The sequence below is a fragment of the Puccinia triticina genome, chromosome 10A (assembly GCF_026914185.1).
Source record: "Puccinia triticina chromosome 10A, complete sequence".
Classification (NCBI taxonomy): Eukaryota; Fungi; Basidiomycota; class Pucciniomycetes; order Pucciniales; family Pucciniaceae; genus Puccinia; species Puccinia triticina.
In genome coordinates, this window is record NC_070567.1 from 6,919,854 (window position 1) to 6,935,764 (window position 15,911).

General features: G+C 51.1%; 1 protein-coding gene across 1 annotated transcript; it reads left to right on the forward strand.

The window, feature by feature from the left end:
* Positions 1-430: 430 nt before the first annotated feature.
* On the forward strand, positions 431-2,214 carry PtA15_10A727 (uncharacterized protein; the record flags this gene model as incomplete). Its single annotated transcript, XM_053160933.1, has 5 exons — positions 431-524; positions 612-619; positions 724-889; positions 982-1,174; positions 1,491-2,214. The coding sequence occupies 5 exons, from the start codon at positions 431-433 to the stop codon at positions 2,212-2,214; spliced, it is 1,185 nt and encodes a 394-aa protein (XP_053024858.1).
* Positions 2,215-15,911: the final 13,697 nt, after the last annotated feature.

Below are 15,911 nucleotides of genomic sequence, written 5' to 3' on the forward strand. Positions count from 1 at the left end.
CCTCAGTGCCTTGATTGCATGTGATGAGGCCAATCCACCCTCAAATCACTGGTTTGATATGATTCCTGGGATCCCTTTTTCACCAAAACTAGATCCCTAGGCACTCATAGCACTGGTTATTTTGTTATGGGTGTGCAGTTTTGGACTGCTGGGATTTTTAACATTAGGACGTCTTAATCCATCAACTTCAACAGGAAGGTTTGGCTGGGTCGGGAAAATCCCTGGACGGAAGATCCGAGGCCCCTCTGCCATCCTTTTCTGAAACAGCTGTATGTATTAAATCATCTGGCGAGCAATTGAGATTGTGGTGCTACCCGATCGGTCGGGTATCCCCCCGGGGATAGGACAGACTCCATGGTCAACAGCCACCTTGCTCGAAATAAACCCCCAAGAACCAACCAGCGCAGATAACACCAGCTTGCTCATTCCGATGACCACGGCCGATCAAACGTTTATCGGACTGCCCTTCAAGTATGTCTCCCTAATCAGCTTGACCCTCCAAAATAGTCTGCTGGCCATCCTTCGTAAGTTACTCCACTTGGATATATTTATTTTTTCTTTATTTTAGAATTTCGTATTCTAATAATCTACTTGCTTTCGAAACACAACAGTTCATCATGTAATTCACCTCTGTCAATTCAGCTTAATTGGAGATTGTATACGCAAAGAGAAACTGAAAACTCAAACCGCTTTGATCTATTTTTGACCTCACATCCACCGTAGTCTCGGACGATCCCAAACACAAAACTGTATTCAGCATCGGCGGCAGTCCTGCTGAACGAAATCCTTAAATGCTCGATCTCCTTCCTCGTCGCACTTTACAATGCCTGTAATCAATCCTCAACAAATTATTCAAGGCGCGATAAATATCAACCAATCTCAGCCGATGGTTAGTCGTCAATACATCTACTAAGGAGAAGCCTGCCAATTGGTTATTTCTCATCCGACTGAGGAGCCTTTTTATACATCGTCTTCTTGTAGCCCAAGCACACTCGCCTTCGACAAACTACTCAAGGCTGGCACATCATGATGATAGACCAGGTGATTCCCCGTTTTCGAGAAAACCGCCGATTTCGCTGTTTGAACAAGACTTTCAAGATTGGAAACGATCCTCTAGATCTTGGTCAACCATGATCATTGATAACTCGAAACAGATCCTTGTGGAAATTATCAGGTTAGTGCATAGCTTTCTTCCTCCTCTCTTCTACCCAAATGTTGACTTATGTTTGGTTTTCGAAAAATTAATAAAAATAAATCATACCCTTCTTTCTGTTCGGGAAAAACCCCTTTTTCAATTCGATGAAACATAAAAAAATGGGAACTCTCGAAACACTCTTAGCACAGACTGTTGGAAACTGTCGATCCCTGCGGTTTTATACGTCATTCAGAATAATCTACAGTTTGTGGCGGCTGCCAATCTTGATGTAGCGACATTCTCAGTCACTTATCAATTAAAAGTTAGTCTGCTGACGAGGTTTGAACAAAGGCAGAAGGATTGAATCCCAGACTCCGTTTTTTTTGGGCGCCCTCCAGATCCTTACCACGGCTCTATGTTCGGTTGTGATGCTAGGACGTCAATTATCAGCTACCAAATGGAGCGCACTATTCTTCTTGGCGGTCGGAGTAGCACTCGTTCAACTTCAGAATATCTCGACCAACCCAGGATCGGCCAAAAAACTTTCGACTGATACCGCCGATCGATTTATCGGCTTCCTGGCTGTGACCTCTGCTTGTTTTACATCCGGACTGGCGGGGGTTTACTTTGAATTGGTGCTTAAATCATCCAATAAGGTCGATCTATGGATTAGGAACATTCAACTCTCACTCTTCTCACTCTTGCCAGCACTGTTTACAACCCTATTCACCTCAAATCATGAAGGGCATATGTTCTCCAATTTTGGATTTTGGGCATGGGCGACTGTTTTGACACAGGTGGTTGGTGGTTTGGTGACTGCTCTGGTGATCAAGTTTGCCGATAATATCCTCAAAGGTTTTGCTACCTCGCTCTCGATCATCTTGTCGACTCTGGCAGGCGTCTTCATCTTTGGAACTCCACTTCCTCTTGGCTCGGCCATTGGCTCCTTGGTCGTCCTCTTGTCTACCTATGCCTATAATTCTTCCTCTGACACGGAGCTCTCGTCTTCTTACCCTCAAGCAAAAGGTCCAACTGGATTTATATCCCCTCTTCGTAGAGAAAAACAGCGCACACTTTAACCCTATCCCTATTTTATTTGTTTCGTTTTTTCCATTTATGATAGAGATGAAAACTACATATAGACAGACCCTACCGCATTACCTCAAGACTTGTTGCATTTCGTCATGGTTGTTTTTCATTTCGTTCTGAGATAGATTATATTTGTTTTTATTGTAAGATGGGTGCAAGGAGAAATCAACAGCAGCTTAGCCTAGTATCCATGATATCCTGTACATAGTTTACTCACCATATAATTGAAAATTGCCGCGAGATATTAATTGGAGATGGGAAGTCCGGTGGGGCGTACTACTCGTAGTCTGGGCTGCCACAAGTGATGCTTCAGGGCCACCCCAGACTGAAGCCCAGACATCCCTGAAGCCAGACATCCATGCCGTCTGAAACCCAGACATCGATGCCATCTGAAACCCCCGTTCCAATGGTTTCAGATAACAGTAAGGTTACACACATACATAGCAGGTTATTCTAAATCCTGTGAGGCATACGCTCTATCCCGTGCCATCCCTCCAAACGGTGACTTTGATCTCCGATACCGTTCTTGCCAACGACCACCAACTTCCCCCTTGGTGGCAGGATGTCACATCGCCACCTGACTCCAGAAGAAGAAAAATGTTTGATCTTCCTGCCTTTCTCTATGTGCCATCAACCACGTCACTGCGTTTAACAGCTTTTATGATGTCTGGTTTAGACTACAAACTTACCGGCGGCGTTTACCATCCGGATCGGGCCCGTGGGTCACCAGGATCCGCCGGGTGTCCGTGCCGGATCGGACAACGTGGGACTGCCTTAGGGTAGGTACGCAGTGAGGTGAGAGTTGGAATGCTGCGCATTCCGCACACACATCAGACCTAATGACGGTAGGTACATAGTTCAGCCGCCAGCATTATCTTGGTGTCTTTGCCAGGGCAAGATCAGTCCCGACCGCTTCTCAACCGCAAAAAGTCTTCCCCCTCCACATGTTGCCCCCAACATGACCGATTGGTATCTCTGATCATTTGAACATCAAGACCTGCAGGTGGTAGTATTTCTTAACCCTCATCACCCTCACCAGCCTCCGAATCACTGCTGATCATTGTTCTCCTCCCACCTTTCATCCAAATTAGTGATTCATGGCCGACGACTTATCTTCCATGCTGGAGTGATGACCCGTGCTCATGTGAGTCAGATTAAACTCGGCGCGTCGCGCTGCCCCCTCCCCCCCTCTCATTGTGACCCTTCCACTCATGAGTGTACGACTTTCAGTTTGCAGCGAGCTGCGACTTTGAACCAGTCAATAGGAAAGAATGCGCTTGATTGCTTGTTGACCTGCCACTTTGCTCCAATAGGTTCCAACATCCTTGACGTAGTCTCGTCCAGGTTTGCCAAGCTATCTGGTAACTGCACCATATGTGCCAATTCCCTAAATTATCTCTCTTAGTTCCTGGACTGATGCTTTGATTATAACCAGATAATCGTCTCGGTCCCAAATAGGGGCGTAGTGTCAGGTCAGTGAGATTCTTTTTATGTATATCACATGGAAACGGGTCGTCTCCAAAAACTCAATCTCGACTTCCTTGCATCACTTCACTCCAGGACTCCAGGGCCACTCAGGCTACTGAAGCTTCCATCAGAACATCGGCGATGCTCCCCCATTCCCCACAGGAGGGCAATACCAAAGACTCTGATCAATGACCTCCTGAATTTCTTGTACCCGGGCTCTGATTGCATCCTTTTACCCCTCTCACTTTATCCTACTTTCTTCTTTTTTCCTTTCCCCCTTTTTTGTTTCCTACCCTGTTTTTATGTACTGAATTCTCAACAGCATCCTTGCCATTACTTCTCCCGTCTATTTATGTTATGACTGATCTGTGGGAGAGAAGGACTGGGCTCTGGTACTTGACCTAGGATGATGTAGATTGCTAGATGGGGAGAGTGAGAGGATCTCTCCCCTGCTCCCCCTTATGGAAGGGAGCTGTGACATGTATGTACAAGAGTGACATGTCCCCCAGAGTAGGCTATGGCGCGCGGTGCAGCTCATAACACTACTCCGCCCTTAACGCCCAAGCCCCCGGCTCTGCGCTCTCGTCCCCAGGCAGCATTAAAAAACCCATTGGGTAAAAAAGCTTAGCCTTCATTTAAACCTCCTGGACCTCCTGTGTCTCGCCGCCGCCGTCGGGAATCTTGTGTTGAAATCCTCGAGTAGTTCTCTTGAATGCGCCAAATGATCCTCCGGTTCCCAAGAGTTCTCTTCTGGTCCGTAACCTTTCCAGCCAATTAGGTATTCACGCCTTTTCCCTCTCTTTCTGCAGTCTAAAATCTGCTCCACCTCCCATTCCTCGTCCCCCTCGATTACCACCGGTCCTGGTCCATCCGCTTTCCGGCCCGGTATTGTGTCTGTTTCGTGTTTTCTAAGCTTTGACACATGGAACACGGGGTGCACGCCGCGCATGGAAACGGGAAGAGTTAGTTTATAAACAGACGGCAAAATTTTTGAAGATACGGAAAAAGGTCCTAGCCATCTATGCGCCAGTTTGGCGCTCGGTCTTGTTGTTGAGATGTGGCGACTATCCAGCCACACCGCGTCTCCGGCCTTCCACTCCGGGGTCTTTCTGACTTTGCGGTCAAATTGCTTCTTCATGTATTCCTGTGCCGCTTCCAGACTGGCCTTCAGTTCGTCCTGCGTTTCCGTTAGATTCTTCATACGCGCCTCCACCATCGGCAGACACTGGTCGGGGTTTGGCACATCGCTAAAGGTAGGATCGAACCCATAGTTGGCTTTAAACGGCGACATCCCTATGGATTGGTGTTCATTGTTATTGTACGCGAATTCAGCTGTCGCCAGCAGAGGCTCCCAGTCGTCCTGTCGGTACCCAATGAAATGCCGCAAGTACTGTTCAATGGCTTTATTCACTATTTCCGATTGGCCATTGGTGCGTGGGTGATAAGCCGTTGACGGGCACAGGCGGATCCCCATACGCTTGCTCAATTCTCTCGTGATTTGCGATATGAACACGCTTCCCCGGTCTGATATGATTGTTTTGGGCGTCCCGTGAAGCTTCCAGACGTGACGCGTCATTAAATCCGCTAGTCCCTCCGCATTAGTTGACTTGTTGCAGGCAATGAAGTGGGACATTTTTGTCAGTCGGTCTACCACCGTAAGAATGCAATCCGCGCCGTTGGATTCAGGTAGATCCGTTATTAAATCATAAGAGATGTTGGTCCAGGGCCCCGCTGGTATTGGAAGGGGCTCCAACGTCCCAAAAGGCCGTTGGAGCAATGGTTTCACTCGCTGGCATGAGTCGCAGCCGTCAACGTATTGGTTAATGAATTTCTTCATTGACGGCCATGAGAAGCAGCGCCTAACTAGCGCTAAGGTCTTAGCTCTCCCGGGGTGTCCAGCTAGGCGACTGTCGTGACGGCTTTGGAGGATTGCCGTCTTTAAGTTGTCATTGGCTGGCACCTCGATCCGGCCCTGTCGGTAGATCATCCCCTCGTGTACCGTGTAATCCCGTATGTGCTGTTGTCCTGCGTCCTTTGCATAGTCACTTATCAAACTCATCAGTCTGGGGTCCTTAGGTGTAGCTTCACGAATTAGATTCAGCAACTCTGTATCTAAGATGACTTCCCCTGTCTCTGCGACTGCCTCGTCCGCCTGTTCCTCTTGCACCCCCAGCACGTCCACTTGGAACCATCGGTCGGCGTCGTCCAGGTTTATTGATTCGTCGAGGAACCACTCGTCAATTTCCGCCGCCTCCGCGACCTCCGCGAATGTCCGCGGCGTTATATTCTCCGGTCGCAGCAGCTGCCCAAAACTGAGCCGGTCCTCACGCCTTGGGGCCAAATCCGGGCGTCTTGATAAAGCATCAGGTTTGCCGGCCTGTTGACCCGGCCGGAACACGATCTCAAAGTCGAAGCAACCAAGGGTCTCCGCCCATCGCGCCTGGCGGCGCGTCAGCTTCTTAGTCTTCATAAAACTTTCCAGGTTGCGGTGGTCGGTGTAGACTATGGCCTCTAACCTATTAGGGTTTCCCTCAAGGTAATGTCGCCATTCTTTGAAAGACGCGACGATGGCGAGCAGTTCTTTATCGAAGATCTCGTAATTCCGCTCGGCTTGGATCAGGGACCTAGACAGGAATGCTACCGGGTGAAGCTCCCCGTCTCGTTCACAGATCTGGGACAAAACCGCTCCCAGAGCGAAATCAGAGCAGTCGCACTCTAGGATGAACGGGCGGTACGGGTCCGCTATCTTAAGCACCGGTGCCGTCGTGAATGCCGTCTTCAGGGTATCAAAAGCCTTCTGGCACCGCGCATCCCACCTGAACTGTTGGTTGTCCTTCGTCAGGTCATGCAAGGGCCGTGTAGTCCCAGAAAAATGGTCGATGAATCTCCGGTAGAAGTTCGCGAACCCAATGAAGCGTTGTAACTCCGTAGTATTTGTGGGGTTCGGCCAGTCGGACACTGCCTTGACCTTCCCTGGGTCCATTCGCACTCGGTTACAAGAGATCAGCAGGCCCAAATATTCCACTTCGTCCCGCGAGAACTCGCATTTTTCTGGTTTGAGCCACAATGTGTGTTTACTGAGAATGTTGAGTATACTGTAGACCGCCGCTTCGTGGTCTGAGCCCTTCTGGGTGTAGATCATTATGTCGTCGAGATACGCCGCTGTGTCTTTGCCGATGCGTCCCAGTAGAATGTCCTGGATAAAGAACTGAAAGAATCCGGGGGCCCCCGTAGGGCCAAACGGCATGGTCAACGGCGCAAACTGGCCGGCCCTACACATGAATGCCAGTTTCTCTTCGTCCCCTTCTGCTACTCGTAGGTTGCCGTACGCGTTGCGGAGATCAAGTTTAGTGAACGTGTCGGCATTAAGTAGGCTATCCACTAAATCCATTGTTAGTGGGAGAGGGTACTTATTTTTGACCGTAACCGCATTTAACTTTCTGTAGTCAAAACAAGGCCTAAGGTTGCCGTCCTTTTTTCCTGTGAACAGGACTGGTGCTGCCCATGGGGAAGTCGTCCTCCTAATGGTCCCGTGCTCCAGGCCTTCCTGGATCAGCACGTCAAGTGCCGCGTTTTCGGCCGGTGACAACGGGATAATTCGACTGGCCTGCGGCAGTGCACCTGGAACCAGGTCCACGCGGAAGTCGTACTTCCTTCTGGGGGGCAGTCTCTGGGCTTCGGATTTGCGGAACATATTCAAGTACCGGTGATACCGTTGGGGAACTAGCTCTTTGGTCGAAATTTCCGGGTCGCCCTTTCTTGCCTCTGCGGCTATTCTTGCGGATGTAGACCATGCCACCTTCGCGGCGTCGACGGACGGCTGGGATCCTGCACTTTCCAGAAGAGATAACCGCTTGCCAGATGTCCCTAACAAGTTCAGATGACAAGGGAGGGTCCTGGACTCACATCGCGGGGGTGTTATCTCACACAAAGTGTGCACCCCCTCGTCATTTAACCTAGCGTGCCTCACGGGCTCCTCCCCGTCCTTTGAGGCTTGTTGCGGTAAAGACGAAACCACCGCGGTGGCTGCGACGTGGTCCCTATTGTCGCCGCTGCGCGTAGAACTCGGCATCTGTAGTGGAAGTTCTAGAAGGGATGCCCGCTTGCCAGCGGTTCCTAATAAATCTGGGTGAGGGTGGATGATCCTGGACTCACATCGCGGGGGTGTTATCTCACACAAAGTGTGCACCCCCTCGTCGTTTAACCTAGTGTGCCTCACGGGCTCCTCCCCGTCCTCCGAGGCTTGTTGCGGCAAAGACGAATTCACCACGGCGTCCGCGACAGCGTCCGGTACCTGTTGTAGGAGTTCCAGAATGTGTACCCGCTTGCCAGCGGTTCTTAGGATTTCTTTGGGAGAATGGGGGGTTCTGGACTCACATCGCGGGGGTGTTATCTCACACATAGTGTGCACCCCCTCGTCATGTTGCCTCGCGTGCCTCACGGGCCGGTCCCCGTCTGTTGAGGCTCTTGTCGGCAAAGACGAAACTGCGTCTGCAGCCGCGATGGGGTCCTCCCTATTGGCCGTGGGGTCGTGAACCAGGCGTCGGTTCCGCCAGTCGATTAAGTGGCCATGATGCCGGATCCAGGGCATTCCGAGGATGCCATCGTAGGCGTCCTTGAGTTTGGTAATGATGAAAGTCGAAGGGGTGGGGTCGCTGTCCAGGAGTAGTTTGATCTCTCGAGAGGCTTGGCTCCTCGAGCCATCAAAGCCCGATACGGTCCTCTCAGAATGGGTGGTGCTGTCCTGCAGCCCCATCCCGTCAATAAAACGGTCGCTCATGACATCGTGGGTAGCCCCCGAGTCAACGAGGAAAATGGCGCTAATGGGTGTGGCTAGAGGATGATGTGTAGGTTTGATTGCTAGTGATAAGAACAAACGGGGGTCGAGTTTGTTGGGGTGAATAACACTTGCCCCTATATCGGCTACTACAACATCATTGTCGCTCAGGTGCGGCACAACCGTCACGCCTGAGCGTCACCATTTTTTGACCTCTCCGCTCTGCCGGCCCCATCACTCGTGCCCTCCCCTAACGTGAGTTGGCGAAGCTGTTCTTCTAACTCGGCGATCCGGGTTGCTTCCTTGGTCTTCCCCTTCTTCGGTTTGGTCGGGCACTCCCTCGCCAAATGGCCTTTCTCGCCACACCGGAAGCATTGGCCCGCGCGCATCATCTGCGACTTCTCCGCCGCCGTAAGCTGTCCGCGCACCGCCGAGATGTCCATGCTGTCCGGGTCGCGGGGCTTGGGGGTGATTGGGTTCCCAATGTAGTCGAAGCCCCCAATCTCGTTGTCGATCCGCAAGGCGAGGTTGGAGACGTCGGCTAGGGTTGCGAACTGGGTCCGAGCAAGGACGAGCGCAAGGCGGACGTCCTTCTTGAGGCCTTGCGTGTAATGGCTGACGAGGGTTGCGGCCTCCCATCCCGTGTTGTGGGCGTGGATGGTGAACTGGTGAGTGTACTCCGAGACTGATTTGGTCTGCTTGAGCTGCCTGATTGCCCTCTCCGCCGTTGTCTTCTTCTCGGTGTCATAGTACATCGCCTCGAACGCCTTCGTAAATTCCTGATACACGACCGGTGGGGCGTTGGGGGTGATGTTGCAGGCCTTGAACATTGTTGGTTGGGCCCAGCTGCTCGCCTGGCCGGTCAGATACGACAGGGCGAACACGACCTTGGTCCTGTCGTCCGGGAAAGCGGTCGGGTTGGCGGCGATATAGAGGCTGACTTGACTGGCGTAAACCTCGGCCTTCACGCCTCGGGTCCCGTCGAACTTGTCGGGAACGCCAATCTTCGGGCCTCGGGTTGGTGGATGTCCTCCTCCAGGCTGGGCTGCAGGTGCCGGCGCCTGTGCGGGGTCCTGGGCCTGGGCTTGACGGTGGGCTTCCTCGGCCTGTTGACGGGCGGCTTCGGCGACCGCACGGGCGGCCTCCGCTTGGCGACGTAGTTCGCGTTCTTCGTTCACGACTGCCATGAGGTCGGCGAGTTGGGTTTGGAGGGCCGCGGCGTCCATTATCAGGCGGCGACTTGGGGTTTCTGGCTTGGGTCTGTTCGGGGTGGGTTCTGTTTGGTTCTGGTGTGTGGTTTCGTCGGGGTTTCTTGATTCGGGTTCTGTTCGTTGTTCTTTCTGTCCTCGTCTCCGCGCTAAGAGAAAGATCTAGCAATATGTTATGACTGATCTGTGGGAGAGAAGGACCGGGCTCTGGTACTTGACCTAGGATGATGTAGATTGCTAGATGGGGAGAGTGAGAGGATCTCTCCCCTGCTCCCCCTTATGGAAGGGAGCTGTGACATGTATGTACAAGAGTGACATGTCCCCCAGAGTAGGCTATGGCGCGCGGTGCAGCTCATAACAATTTACACTTGTATTGCCTTGTGCAAAAACCTTTGTCCGGTAGATGAATATATACCATGCGCAATAATAAAAAACAAAAAACCTAAAAAAGAGGCGTGAGGGCTACCTTCAAGCCGGTCTTGGCGCTGCCATGATGACACCTGCATAGTCCCGGCGTTTCAAATCCTTCTTGGATGCCATATGATCCTGCCACACGGACCAATCAGAGGCCTCACATCGGCCGTCCCCCTTGCGAGGTCACCCCCGTCGTTGAAACGGCGGGTGTGACCGCAACATGGCGCCCGAGACTCGTCCATGGGCCATGGTGATATACCCCGCCTAGGCGCCCGGAGCCAGACAGCAGAGGCGCACCTATCCCTATTCATCATGCGCAGCCACGTCGCCACAGCGCCGCCAACCCACAACGCCATCAAGGCCGGAACGCCATGCATGCGCCCACTCGGGGCAGCGTGAAGGCGGTCCCATGGAGCCCACACGCCGTCCCGCCATGGCGCCCAGAAGTGGTCCGCCCAAACTACACAGCCAAGGCGTCCAACTGTTGCGGGGTCACGGCTGGTCACGGTGACGCAGCGGAGGACACCGATGTGACGAACCAGTCCCCCGGGTGTGTAAAGCCAAGAATTTGGCTTGAGAGCTTTCACTTCAAGGATAATTAAATTTCCCAAAAAAATTACTCAAAGTTTGAGGTTGAGAAAATCATTGAAAAAAATCACTCCGTACTGAAAAAAAATGCAAACTGAGCGTGCTCAGCCAAAAAAATAAAAATGTGTCAGACTGATCAAAAAACAATGGGGCACATTTTTGGGGTGATTTGTTGGACGGGCCTGCACAAGGCCCGCATGGGCCCCTAACAGGCCCGTTGGGCCCATTGAAAAAGTAGTATTTGTTTGGAATTCCGATGCTCTGCTAAAATGTGAAATGGGTCAAACTGAATAAAAAACATGGGGGTACATTTTTGGGGAGATTTTTTGGACAGGCCTGAATGAGGCCCACATTGCCCCCACAAAGCCCACTGGGCCCATTGAAAGAGTAGCCTTGGTCAAGAATGCCTATGCTCAGCTAAGAAACAAAAATGTGTCAACCTGATTAAAAAACATGGGGCCACACTATTGGGGAGGGCTTATTGACAGACCTGCATCAGGCCCATCAGGGCCCACCCAAAGCTGGTTCGGCCAACCCAGAAGTAGTCTTGGTTAAGAATGCCCATATGATGTTTCAGAACAGCACCAATTGACCACTAATCAACAGAGGATATTGAAGGGCTTCTGACATCTGTATGACATTTGTGCACTCACAGAATGTATGTCCAGGCCCTTTCCTTTTCCTTGTAACCCCATGTTGGCCCGTACGGGCCTGATGCAAGCCCGTCCAAAAAGCCTCCCCAACAATGTGCCCCTAGGGTTTTTACTCAGTCTGACACATTTTATTTCTTAGCTGAGCATATGCTTTCTTAACCAAGGCTACTCTTTCAATGGGCCCAGTGGGCTTTGTGGGGGCCATGTGGGCCTCATTCAGGCCCGTCCAAAAAATCTCCTCAAAAATGTACCCCCATGTTTTTTATTCAGTTTGACTCATTTCACATTTTAGCAGAGCATTGGAATTCCAAACAAATACTACTTTTTCAATGGGCCCAATGGGCCTGTTAGCGGCCCATGCGGGCCTTGTGCAGGCCCGTCCAAAAAATCACCTCAAAAATGTGCCCCATTGTTTTTTACTCAGCCTGACACATTTTTATTTTTTTGGCTGAGCACGCTCAGTTTGCATTTTTTTTCAGTACGGAGTGATTTTTTTTCAATGATTTTCCCAACCTCAAACTTTGAGTATTTTTTTTGGGAAATTTAATTATCCTTGAAGTGTTTCAGTGTTTTGGTGGGAGTTTTTTCCCGCTCCCCTTTCAGGGGTCTTCTCCTTGTGTATTCCTATCACCTGTGGTGCCAGATTAAAGGCCTGATTTTTCTTTTTCTTTTGGTGTCAATCACCACTTTTTCCCCCTTCACAAACAACTTCCATCCCCCTTTGAAGTTTGTGATTTTTTTGTGTTCGGCCAGAAGTGTGTATGCAAATTCCGAGAAGATCCATTTGGACTCAATTTAAATACAAAAATCCATCATCCATCCACCTTGACTGCTGAGCAAGGGCAACACTCTCCTTCAAGTGTAGATATCACAAAAGTGACACTACATTGAAGCTGAGATGCTCAGCTATCCCGTGTACTTCAGCTCGCTGAGTCACAATGAGTGCGCGCTGTGTAATGTAAATTTGATTCAAAAAGTTGGCCAAAAGCCACAAATTTCCTGAAGCTCTCACGCGGAAAAAAGCCGATAACTCATAAGCCTCCCATTGGGAATGGGAGATGCTTCGCATCGGGGTGCTCTGCACCCCCAGTCCCGGGAGGCTTAGTTAAGTCAGCATTACTCCGTCATTTCTCAATCCTTCCTCATGAGACCCATTTTTTCTGAATGGCATTGCTCTCAACAAAATTATCATGTACTTTATATTCCTTGTATCTAGCTCATGTACACACCCGGGCAAATCAGGAAAAGCCGCTGCGCCCACCTGACGCAGGAGTCATACATGCGCCAGGTGGGCGTTACAGGGCGCCAGCGTGACCAGGAGTCACGGTGGCGCCACCTTGATACACCAGTGTCCGCCCAAGCCTAGTAGGCGTCAGGATGTGCACCATTGTGGCAGATCCCGGGTTAGGCGTCAGCCGGGCACCTCAGCGGGTTGCCCCCCATGTGTTATGGTTGGGCCGGCGTCATCTGGTGCCGCCAACTGTGGGCGGCGCCCAATCGGACCAGTCATGCAGCCGCCCGCTGAGGTCCATATGAAGTGGGCGTCCCCTGGGCCTAGTTGCCCGCCTGCCTAGGCCGCCAATTCTGCGCCTTGAAGAGTTGCAAGCCCGATGTGATCATCTGTGTTCGCCATTGGGCCGGTGAAGGCACAACATGAAGAGGCATTGTGGGGCTCACCCCAGATGCTTTGGCCACCCAATCATGGGGCCATGTTTCAGATGATGGCGCAACTGGCCACCCACCCAAAATGTGCAAGAAGCACATGCACATCCCTTCCCCGCACCCAAGTCTTCCCAGCAAACCAGCATGACCAAACCAGCTACATAGGTGCAACAGCAATACTTTTCCTTTCTGATTTGCAGCCATATAGTTGTATATTTAGTTCTGTTTTTTTTTGCAGATGTTTTTGAAATTCAATGCCTCTTGCCTTAATTGAGCTCTGAGAAAAAATAGTCTTTTCATGGAAAGGATTTTGCAATTTTATGAACACGACTTTGATGACACTCTTACTCAATCCTCTAGCAGGATATTGAGAGATTGAACAGTATTCTTGCTTCTTAAAGCATAGGACACCAATATGCGTCACTTGTCCACGCCAGCTGAGTAAACAGGACATTATAAGAATGGGGAACGCTTCCCCGGGGCATGGGTGCCATCCATGCGCAGGGTGCTCCGCTGTCTCCGTGGTAGCGCCACAGTAGTGATGTTCTGTGGAGCCGCACCACCTTAGGGCTACCCCAATCACCCACTTAGGGTAACTCGGCTATATGAGCCCTCCGCGGAAATTAGCTGCACGCACCACAACTCCTCTTTTCCTGTGTCGCCCCTCGAAGTCCACTCAATATGCCCCCATCCCACCACCGTTGCAGAACCAACAAACATCACCTTGACGCCCCCACATGACCAACATTTCATTTGTGCCAATTGCTGCCAAACCATCAACAACCGGCCGCCAGGCACCTTGACCAGGCACTGACCGTAAGCCGCTTGCAAAATTTTACCCATGATTGTTCACCCCCTCAACTAACAGCTTCTTTAACCTTGATGTTTCCTACCCCAGCCGCCTGAGGAAGACCAAAACGGTTTTGGATTCAACATGTTCATGGCCATTCTGCAGTGACTAGATCCTGGCCCACAAGGCGCCCCTCCAAGTCCGGGGCTCCTGCTGCCAGCGACAAAATCCCTGCGTAAGTCCTTCAGAGCTCTCAACCTACCCATACACCACCTCAATGCTGATCCCCGAGTACCATGCAGGTAGACTCTACTTGTGGTCCAGAAGTACCTGCTTCGTATGTCACCACTTTTGGTAATCTTCATAGTATGCCCCGCTGCGCGGGCGACTGTCCCAGTTGCCCTATTTCTACTTTTTCATCCTCCTTCTCCCCCTCCCCCTTGTAACTACCCATAAGCAATTGATTAAGGAATACAGTTCATCACCCCAAAATCCCCCACATACCTATGAGCCCCCTGAGCATCACCGTGAGACCCCCCCCCCCCCCATTTTTTTGCCCCCAATGAGGCAAATTAGGCCCTCTTGGCCTCATTTTGCTATTGGTGGCCAAGCTGCCGCTCAGTGCAATCCTCGCGCCTCCTCTCCCATTGCCTGCGTCAGGGACCGCGTGCATGCAGCCGCGGCACCCTTCATCGTCCCACCTGTGGATGCGGGAGACGGCTCAGGGGCGGACAGCGTCGCCAACCAGCCAAGCCAGGCGGAGCCCTCGGCACCTGCCAAACCCCCACCCGGACGACCTAGGGGACGGGAAATTTTCCACGCCTATGCACCACGGCCTCGTCCCCGATGGCGCTGGGATGAGAGCCCACCAGGCGCCCACAAAACCCCCAACAGGCGTGCGCAGGTCATCAGCGATCAGTCCTCATCACCGCCATTGCCCCCGCAAGCAGGACGCCAGGCAGGGCGCCAGGCGCTCGCGGGGGCCTGGCGTTTTGATTGCAGACGCAGATACGGCGCCACCCCGCCCAGGGCGTCCGCGAGGCGCCCATCTGGGGCCGTTCGCAAGGCGCCTATGTATGTCCGACGCCTGGCCGGCATTGCATTTTACAGCGCCACTTAGGCGCGATTGACTTGCGGGGCCACGGTGGCGCCAGCGGCGACAATCGGGGGGCGCCCCAATCGTCCCGGTGTGTATCTTTAAAATAAATATTTTGAAAAACAGAATAAAAATCAAAATAATTGTGATGTTGAGCACATCACTCCATTTCATTCTCAATTCATTTACTGTTTCCATAGTGCACTACCCAACCGCATTGGGACCCAATCAAAGCTGAGAATCGGTGGAAAAAAATAGAAACACATACTTATATCATGTTGTATCAGCGAATTGACCTTGAGATGAATGCGCACGGACGGTTGTTTTCTGATCCGGTGGAAAGTCCAAGAATTTCGAGGAAATGGGTATTTTAAAAAAATAAAAGGAAGGTGAAGATGCAGGCGGGGGAGTCTGAAATTATATCAGAAGGAGGGGCAGATGCAGGAGTACCAGCCACTGAAAACTTAGAAGGTTTGGGATAATCAGGGTTGAGTTCTGGTGGTTCTAAGCAAAACACCACCACAACAAAAATATCTCTCATGTGAGAAATGCAGATTAGTCATAAGTCCCTCCGGCGAAGCCTCAGGAGGGGAGGGACTTAGTTGAGTTCGTGCTGAGATGGCATGGCTGATAGAGATGCAAGTTGATATTCAGGGCTGAGCCTGACCTAGCCTGACTGTAAAGAATTTGATCATAAGGAAGAAAAAAAAAACGAGCGAAACAGCAATTGTCTACCCAATAAATATCATCAAAGGTGCATGTGTGCAGATTGTATGGTTTTCATTTTGCTTATGAGTCAGTTACCCACAGTTGGACACAACGTAAGATGTTGTGGACATTCAACCAAGTTAATCTGAGCTAATAAACAATATCTACCCATTGTTTATGGTTGGGTGATTCATTGCGATGACCATATGCATGTAACTAACACAACTTTTGATCTCAGTGGGAGACGAATGAATGAATGAATTCATTAAAATGAAGTGCAGATACTATATGGATTGAGCATCCAGTATAGAGCGCGGTTTATGA